This window comes from Vitis riparia, chromosome 19, assembly GCF_004353265.1.
Source record: "Vitis riparia cultivar Riparia Gloire de Montpellier isolate 1030 chromosome 19, EGFV_Vit.rip_1.0, whole genome shotgun sequence".
Classification (NCBI taxonomy): domain Eukaryota; kingdom Viridiplantae; phylum Streptophyta; class Magnoliopsida; order Vitales; family Vitaceae; genus Vitis; species Vitis riparia.
Genome location: NC_048449.1, coordinates 14,070,646 through 14,080,402, shown reverse-complemented (window position 1 = coordinate 14,080,402; position 9,757 = coordinate 14,070,646). Strand labels below are relative to the sequence as shown.

Below are 9,757 nucleotides of genomic sequence, written 5' to 3'. Positions count from 1 at the left end.
GACAGTTATACCATATGGAACAAGCATAGATATTAAGAATGTGTTTGGTAGTCATAGGTGTTTCTGAACTTTGTAACACTTGAAAATTTTTATCTTTTAAAGTATTAAAAAAAATTATAAATACTTTATAAAATTACTGTAAAATGTAATCTAACATTATTTAAAAAAATAATAATAATGTTAGTAAAAAATGACTTTTGTATTCAAATTGTACTTTGACTTTTGTAGTTTTGGATTGATATTTTTTTCCTTTATTACTTTTTATGAATATTGAATAAAAAATAATTATATTAATTAGCAAAAACACAACACACACATAGTGCTGCTGGATTTTGCATCACACTAGACATCCGTGCACCCTCTCACCTCTCCTGCATGTAAAGCAGAACCCTAAAGGCGGGAAAATTTCGGAAAATCTCCGACAGTCCTCAGAAATTTCTTAATTCAAACACCATGAATGAAAGGAGGCTCTAGGCCCGCCACCCAAGTTTACCCATTTTCTTTCTCTTATAGGTAAATGTTCCAACACCTATTTATTTAACTTTCTCACCATCCAAACAGCCCAATATCGTACAATATCAGCTGTGGACTGGATTCTATTTTAATATAATTTTTTTTTAATGATTTTGAAGGGCCCTGTAATTTTTATGTTCTTTTTAGCCTTCAATTTGTTTCGAGTTCAAAGACACCCTCGTTGTGCATTTTGTCTTCGTGAGGAGGCTTCATTTGCTAAAATGTTGCCATTTTCAGGGACTTTAATTCCTTCAAACTTCAGGGAAAATTTTGTAGTGAGAGCTTCAATTCTACTGAAAAACTGAATGATAAAGATTATCAATTTCACTATTTGGCTCTGCTCTTTTTGGTAGATTTGTTGTTCCTGTGAGGTGTTTGATTTCCTAATTTATGTGATTTATCACAGTAACAATTTCGCCACGATTTCTTCCTTTCAGGAACTTCATTAAGTTTTATGCAATTTCGCCTGTAATTTTAGAGACCTAATTCTTTCTTTGGTCCCCTCTTTTTGGTGACCATGGCTTTCTGCTTAATATAAATTATTGTATCTAGTTAATTACTTAATTGCATAAAAATAATGCTGTATCTGCTATAGTTTGTCTACAATACTTCTTGGCCATATAAAGAATGAAGTAACCATATATTCTGTGTACAAAGTACGAGTTAGAAATTTTTTAAGACAAAGTTTTGTTGTAGTATGTATAACAGAACCCCAAAGCAATTTAATGGTTAAGAAATATGTTTTAAACTGCATTGACCCATGTGAGATATAAATATTGTTGTATTTACTGAATCAACTAGATGAAACCCGAGTTTTTGTTAAAATTGTAGCTACAAGAAATGAATGAATTTTGAAATTTGTCCCATGTATAACTTCCAAGGGATTGATTCATATGTGACAAGTTACCTTATCGATGGACTCGATTTTATATTATTTCTTTTGGGCCTTCATACAGATGTATGCTAAAAGTTGCAATCTATCAGGAGTTTCATCCTGAGACAAAATTGGCAGGCTTTGCTATCATTTTCCCCTGCAGATTTGGGGTTTTGAGTGTATGAATCATGGTTCTAGATTTTTATTGTTTGTGCTGATAAGTGATAAATATTAGTTGATGGTTGTATACACATAGTACATATGTATCCGTCCATGATTTATGCTACTAAATTTTTGTTTACTCAGGGAAAAATAAATAATGGCCTTAAAAAGTTTCATTTATTAAATAAGTTTTTTACTCTCTCTCTCATGCATTTGTTATATTTTCTCAATGGAATTAATAAATTTGATTTAATTCCTTTAACTTCCTTCCTCATTGCTATTACAAGCTGGATGAGTTTGTATGGAGATAGGATGTTGCTTTGATTTTTAGATGCTTTGTTATTATATGGATGTAAATGCAATTCATTACTTCTTTTGGCCTGGCAACTTACTTGCTAAGGTTTCCGAAGGTTTATTAGCATTTTAAAATTGCATTGAAGTAGAAATATTTTTGTGATTGAAATATGTGAAACTTTTAGATATTGAATTGCTTTGGTACCACACTTCATTCCCCTTCTTCAAATATGAATAATCTAGTAGAATTGATGCAGTTTCCTATAAATTTCTGTCTCTGTGTGTGTGTGCTTGTCCACATGTGCATGCTCTTTTGCTTTATCCCTTATATTAGTCAAAAATAGGGATACCTAGTTAAAATAGAGCTATGACCAAGTAGCATTTGCAGCTCTTTCCTTCAAACCAGATGTTCCCTAGCTCATGAGATGTGGTTCCATTGTACAAGAAATTTTATTTATTAGAGTGAACCAGAGCAGGAATATGGCTGTGTAGAAACTAGGCTGGTTTCAGAATGACAATCTTACTTTTGTTCTTATCTTGTTCAAAACTTGGTTACAATATCCTTTTAACCGCCTTTTGTTTGTATTGAAATGAATAACAATAATGAACCTACTTCAATTAGCAATTTTAAGGCTTTCTTAACTATTGTAACACTTTTGAATTAGAAGTCAAACCGCTATTATACATCTCAAGAAAACAAAAAGGTCAAACTTCCATTTTTTTTTTCTCTGCTTCAAATCAGGATAGGCACTCTGTACTATTTTCTCTTTCGGATTCTTTTTTCCTTTTTAAATAATGAATAATATTTAGTCTGCCAGAGTAGCCCAGTTGGTCAGGGCGAATGTTGGGAGGTGTGGTCCCTGAATCTTGCCACTGATGATACCTTGATTTACTTAGTGCTGGTTGTTAGAGTGTGGTCAACACCCCAAGGTTTGGGTCCCCATGGAGTGTCTTAAGGGCTTGGCCATAAAAGGTTCCTCAGTTATCGAAAAAAAAAACAAAATTATGAATAATATTTACTTATGATTCATGCTACTCTTAAATTCTATGCTATCTCTTTGCTTTCATTTCCAATTGATTTTCGTACCGTCTTACCTCAATTCTAGGGAACTTTAGTTCCTAAAAAGGCACAAGGTATAAATTATGGGGTGTAGTGTTATCATATATCAGACTTTTTGGGATGTTGTGTTGTTTTAAACCTTCTTATATACATGATTTGAACTTAGTTTTCACCGTTGGAACCAAAATTAAGTGTGGTTTTTACCTTGAAGGCTTGAACAAGTATAGCACATACTAATGGGTTGGTTGCATTATTTTATAGTAGGTAAATAGAAAGTAATAAGTCAATATATTGCTATCTTTATTTTGGAGGGGAGATCATAAAGGCTGACGATGGGTCCATCAATTATAAAGGTGGATGTACTAATGGCATATGTATTAATCAAGGAATCTCACATGCTGAGTTTGTTTCTAAAGCAAGTAAGAAAGTCCAAATTGACCCATCTAGTCTGTCATTTAAGTGCACCTTGAAGTTTGATAAATCTTTACTCCAGCCATTGGATGACGATGATGACATATATAACATGGTCCTCTTCAATTACGGTTTCTCAAGAGTCTATGTATTTGAAGCTCATAACGGAGGAGTAAAGCAAAGGAGTAATAGATGAACAAAGCACTTCGTAAGTCACACCTGCATATTATCTTGCTTATCAGCATGATTAAATTTTATCCTCCTTTTTTATTCTAACTTTACATGAATATGTTAATCGTGCAGTGTTAATGTGGAAAACAATCATTTTTCATCGCCATCATCATCATCTCAAGGTGTAAATGATGATAACACCATTCAGAGACATGAAGTTGCATCAAGATGCATAGAGTTCGAAGCAATTCCTCCAGTTTCAAGTACTCTTGGAAAGGCTATATCAGGTAGTGGGCAAATTTTTACAAATGCTGATGAATTCCGGAATGCACTATACCTTACCTCCTTAGCTGGACGTTTTAACTACAAGTTCAAGAGGAATTCTTTAAAGCACATGACTGCATGTTGCACAGCTGGTGGATGTCCTTGGAAGATAACTGCTCGTGGTGTTGGGGCTACCAAAATTGTGAGAGTGCACACATTTGAAAACAAACATAATCACTCTGCACAGGAGTCTTCATCAGTGCCTGCATTACGACCAAATAAAGCGGCACTTGTAATTGATGATATGATAAGGGCTAACCCTGATTACCTGCCCCGTCAAATCTGTGAAGATGTTGAACGGCAGCATGGAGTGAAATTGACCTATAATCAAGCTTGGAAATGTAAAGAGAAGGCGAAGGAGAGAATATTTGGTCTTCCACACAATTCATATAAGTTGCTGCCCTGGTTATGTAAGCAGTTAATGGAAACTAATTCTGGGACAATTGCTGAATGGACTTCCTCAGACGAAGGTAATTTCATGCAATTGTTCATTGCACATGGATTTTTTGTGCATGGGTTTTTAATGGGATGCCGACCTATCATATCCATTAACTCATCCAACTTGAGTGGGCCACACAAAGGTGCTTTGTTTTCAGCCTTGGCATATGGTGCTAATGATGACATGTTTCCATTAGCATATGCCATTGTGAGTTCGGAAAATTATTATAACTGGTTTTGGTTCTTACAGAGGCTAAAGCAGTTAGTTGGTGAAATGGAGGTGGTCATCATTTTTGGAAGGCATCATGCGATTATTCGTAGTGTTGCTGAGGTTTTTGGAGTTGAAAACCATGCATATTGTTATCGTCATCTAAAGGAGGACTTTAGCCACCAGTTGATGATGGGAAGGGAAGGTAAAGATAACGCTCTTAAACTACTTGATGCTGTTGCATATGCAAGGTTAGAAATTGGTTACAACAGTGCAATGGAGAACTTAAGGAGATTTGATGCTAACTTAGCCAAATGGGTTGAAGATAACAATCCTGAACACTGGGCGATGTCAAAGTTCCCTAAAAAGCGTTGGGACAAAATGAATACTAATATCTTTGGGTCATTTGGTGCTTGGGTCAAAGAAGAACAACATCACACAATATTTAGTTTCATTGAGAAGCACATGGATATGCTAGCCTCTTTGTTAGTTGAGCGTAAAACCACAATGCAGAGTTGGGAAAGATCCATTGGCCCAAAAACTGAGGATAAACTCTTGCATAACATTGCCAAAAGCGAAACATTTTCAGATGGGAAGGCAAAGATAAGCGTTGACTTGAGGCAGCATACTTGCACTTGTTTAGCTTGGCAGATGTTGGGCATCCCATGTGAGCATGCATGCGCAATGATACAGAAGATGAACCAAGATGTTTATGAATTTGTTGATGATTGGTATCATTTATTCAAGCAGGAAATGGTTTATTCTGGCACTTTGCATCCACTTGAGTTTCAGAATCTGCCAACAGTTCATTCAGATGGAAATGTGCATGATCCAAATGGTTATGTGCATGTTTCTCTTGATCCTCCTGTTACAAAACGTTGTCTTGGAAGACCTCGATGGCAACGAATCAGGCCAAATTTAGAGAACAGATAATTGTACATTGCTCTCATTGCAACGGGGCCAGTCGGAATTGTGCTACCTGCAATGATCCAAATATCTGATCTAAATCTTTGTATGATTTGATGTCCAGCTATTGCAGACATTTGATCTAACCTTTTTTACATATTGTATTTGGTTTTCCAAAATTCTATCTGGGTGTTATTTGTAACTGAGTGTGTTATGACCTTTTCATTTTGTTAAGTTTCTCCTGATTCTTAATGCTCAAATTGATCAAAGAATTATGAAATTGATCTATTAGTTCTTCAATATGTTTGTCATGGAAGTTTGAACTGGTTTTTATTACTCTTTCCCCTAGTTTTGTTTGGGCAGAAATTTTAATTTTACCATTCCGTTTTCAGTAGTTACACTCTAAGGTATGCATAGTTGTTGAAGCTGGTGTTTGATTGAATGAATTATTCCATGTTTGTGACAATGGTTAGATTCTTTACACTAACAGCTCCAAATTTTGTGCCTTAAAAATTCATCATATGGAATTCTTTTTACAGTTTCACATTTTTTCATAGGCATGGCCTGGACGAGAGATTGAGATGATGGTGGCTCTTCCTGAGGGAACAGAGACATGAGTAATTTTGAAGGCAAGAGGTAAGGCATGCCTTTGTATCTTATTTTTCATCTCTGGTAGCAAGAGGTGAGGATGAAACTAATAAGATGCTGTAAAGCAAATATTGAAGATGAAGAAGACAAGTGACCAACTTGGAACTTCACTTGCACTTAAACACACCAATGATGAATAAAACATACCTTCAGCTTTAAAACTAAGTAAAATACATTCAAAATAAAACCAATCATTGTGGGCTTTAGAAATCATGCAAATAAGAATGGGGAAAAGTTTCAAATTGTTGAAGGCCAACAAAGATAATATTTGGTTTCTGATGTTATTATTATGGTATAATGTTCTGCTTGCAAATTTTTATGTTCAATAGCTGATTTTATTTTATTATAAGAAGTTGGATTTGATTTTGAATTCCACATATATGCTGAATTCTATAATGTTCTTTTAGTTTGTGTTTCTGGAAGTAGAACGGTTGTATGATCTGCCCTTGGAATAAAATTTTGAAATCTCATTTTGGATATGGTTTTGTTTAACTTTAATATAGGCTTATTCTTTGATTTAATCCGATAATCTTATCCAAGTGTCAGTTCAGTCCTCTTAGTTGCACTGGTAGCACTACACTGATGGTGCATTTCTTGGTTGACAAATGATATTTACTGAAAAACAACAATATAATATCAGTTGCCTTTGGATATTTTCTGATATATGCTGCATTTCTTAATTGCTTGTCTTTTCCCAGTGTCCTCTTTCTGAGGAAACCGAGTTCCATAAAAGAAACAGAATCCAGAGTTGAACAAGTCCAAGATAGTTGGAGGCTTGGAGCAGAAGACATCTAATTCATCTGAATCTCTGTCTATTTTTAATATTCTCCAAAAGAGAGGACTAAAAAAAATATATCTTATTTTATAGGTCGAGTATCAAGCCAAGTACAAACTGCTTTATGTGTGTATAGTGAAATTAAAACCATCTTTTTGACTCATTTTGGAGCCCCCTTCCCATCGTTTGTGCAGGAAATTTTGTAGAATATTTTGCCTTTTTCCTTGTTTAAAAATACATATGGTTTGTCAAAAAAATGTTACCTTGGGATTTGTGTGGTTTAAATTTCATACTCTAGCTGTTTTATCTCTCCAAGTTGTATGTCCCCAGGTAAGTGTTCCCTTGTAAACAATGTGTGAGTTTATTAGTGCAATCTTTACTGTCATGAATTCAGTCTTAACTCTTTATCAGACCATGATTTTTTGTAGTTCTGTCTATTCAACAAGTAAGCCCCATCCTTTTAGGGCACGTGATCTGGACATTTCAAGCATTGATTGTATGTGCTAGCTCTCATTGACAATCTTGAAACAAAGAACATGTGCAGGTGTCCATTAAAAGGTCCATCCATTAGTATGGAGCCCCATAAAAATCACTGAAGATAATCCTATTTTTGCACAAACCTTCTCCTTGCTCCAACCCCACAAGTAAATATTAGCAAATAACCAAACTCTAAGTCACAAATTTAAAACAAGGTCCCTGTGTGAAAATCACAAACCATCTACCCCTCAGAACAACCCCAGGACACATCACTTTCATTCACTCACCATGTTTTATAATTGAGAAGATGTAAGCATTAAAATTCCTGGTTCTTGACTCTGCTTTCTCAATGGAACATGCCAATGTCAACCAGAACCAAGTCCAGAAGGTGTTTGACTAGTAGCTAAAACCAGTAGAGATGTAGAATCAGTTATTTTATTTTCCATATTTGTTTTTTTTTCTTTTTTGTTATTTTATTGATCACAAAAAGTGTTTGAACAGTAACTGTTAAGAACATGAAAGATTGATTTGTTGTTTTTAGGTTTTTGTATTGCTTTCAACTAAGAAGTCTAGAAGTAAACGTTTTCTATTATTTAGGAATATATCCCGGAATAATTTTATTTCAGTTAATTTTGTTATTGTGTCGAAAATAAGTTGTAACCATCTGAGTATAGTAATATTTATGGGATTAGTTTTTAGAGGGGGAGTTGCATATTACAAATTCACAGCTAAATAAGACAGTCTATGCAGATGCATCTCCAGGAGCACTTCGGCTCCCATCCCTGCACAACTAAATATAATTAGAAATTATACTTACTATCCTATTACTATTTTTTTTATCGATTATATAATTAATTGTTATAAAAATTTTATTATGTTGATAAATTATAATATGTAAATATTTAAAAATATATTAGATTGCAAATTAATTTAAAAATAAATAAAATAATTAATTTTATAGATATTTTTCATACGTAAAAATAAAGTAGATTTGGAATTTAAAAACAAGTTTAGAGCTTAGATAAAAATGCAAACATCACAGAAATTTTAAGGAGTTATAATAAACACAAAGTTTAAAATAGTTTGACTTGTCCGCCCAAAAGGATGCAAGAATGGACCAGTGTACTGAATGGACTTGGGCTGACGACAGCAACGACGTGGAATGATCAAAGCAATGACCTCTCTGGAAGAATTATATTTAGTAAAAAAATACATATGGGAATTCTGGAGGGAGAAACGAAACTGAGATGAGAACATAATATGGAAGGAAAATGAATGATGAGATAAGCAATGAGCATCACCACCTCCTAGAAGTTCCAAGGTTTTAACCCACTCCCTGGGATTTGCTATAAATACTTGACGATTTCCCTTGTGTTGTTCATCAATACTTGAATAACTGAGTTTGAATCTTATCGATCACAGTAGTAGCAATGGCAGACGAGATTATCTTGTTGGATTTCGGGCCTAGCATGTTTGGTATGAGGGTCAGAGTTGCCCTGGCAGAGAAGGGCCTCAAGTATGAATATAGACAGGAGGACTTGAGGAACAAGAGTATGCTGAGCTGTGTTCTTGTATTAAAGAAATAAAAGAGTTTTTAACTACCATTCCATCGTACACAACGTTGTCTTAATTACTATCAAATGACTTGTGTACTCTGTACACAACATTCATAAAATGTACCTTTTTTCCTATAGAATGAATGATGAGTCATATACCTGTTCATAACATACATGAGTACATTAAGTTAAGCAACTTGCTCATGCTTTACGCTTGTCCCATAATTAGAGTCACTTGAACATGTAACTTATAAATAAATCACGGATATGTATAATAAGTGAAGTGAATCATTTATACAATATAAATTTGATGTGTTTATGTTTTAAGATGATGTACTTATTTTTCAATAAGATGAACCTATTTTTTCAAGGCATGTACCCAAGGTTCTAGAACGAGAAATGAGATGTGTGAAGGCCTCCGGAGGCCTATAAAAGGGAAAGTGCATAATAAGAATAAGTCAAACAAGTCACCTATACAATAAAAATAATATGTACTTGTAGATATTAAAATTTGTCTTATTTTTATTTTACATTGATTTTGAATCAAATTTTATCATTAGATTTTAAATCCCGATTACATATTTGATCCACTTATCATTTATTTCTTAGTTTTTATTATTTTTTATATTATTTTATTATTATTATTATATTTTACTTTTTCTTTTATTTTATTTATTATTACTATTATTATTATTATTTTATTCTTTTTTTTCCTTTTATTTCCTTCATTTCTCTCTCTTCTCTCTCCACTACCTACCCTCACCTACCCCCATCAACCCACGTCCAAGACCCCCAATCTCCACTCTTCAACATTTTTTCTTTCATTTTTTTTCATATTTTCTCTCCCATTCCCAAAAATGGTGGCCCGTCGCCCATTCATGAGCTCTCTTTCTTTTTTTAGTTTTTTTACCCCCATTTTCCAAGGCCCGTGGCCACCATT

General features: G+C 34.0%; 1 protein-coding gene across 4 annotated transcripts; it reads left to right on the top strand.

Annotated features, from left to right (window-relative positions):
- Window positions 1–336: 336 nt before the first annotated feature.
- LOC117908503 lies at window positions 337–5,641 on the top strand. Of its 4 annotated transcripts, none has more exons than XM_034822130.1 (3): window positions 337–513; window positions 3,397–3,522; window positions 3,618–5,641. In XM_034822130.1, exon 3 carries the CDS (start codon window positions 3,880–3,882, stop codon window positions 5,386–5,388), a length of 1,509 nt encoding a protein of 502 aa, XP_034678021.1. In that variant the 5' UTR covers window positions 337–513; window positions 3,397–3,522; window positions 3,618–3,879; the 3' UTR covers window positions 5,389–5,641. The 4 variants fall into 4 exon arrangements, with proteins under 4 accessions (XP_034678021.1, XP_034678019.1, XP_034678020.1 ...); XM_034822128.1 differs by having other exon boundaries at window positions 3,168–3,522; XM_034822129.1 differs by lacking the exon at window positions 337–513 and adding an exon at window positions 1,763–3,322.
- Window positions 5,642–9,757: the final 4,116 nt, after the last annotated feature.

Excerpts from the sequence above, each read along its gene's own strand:
- LOC117908503 (XM_034822130.1), top strand. The coding sequence starts at position 3,880 with ATGACTGCATGTTGCACAGCTGGTGGATGTCCTTGGAAGATAACTGCT.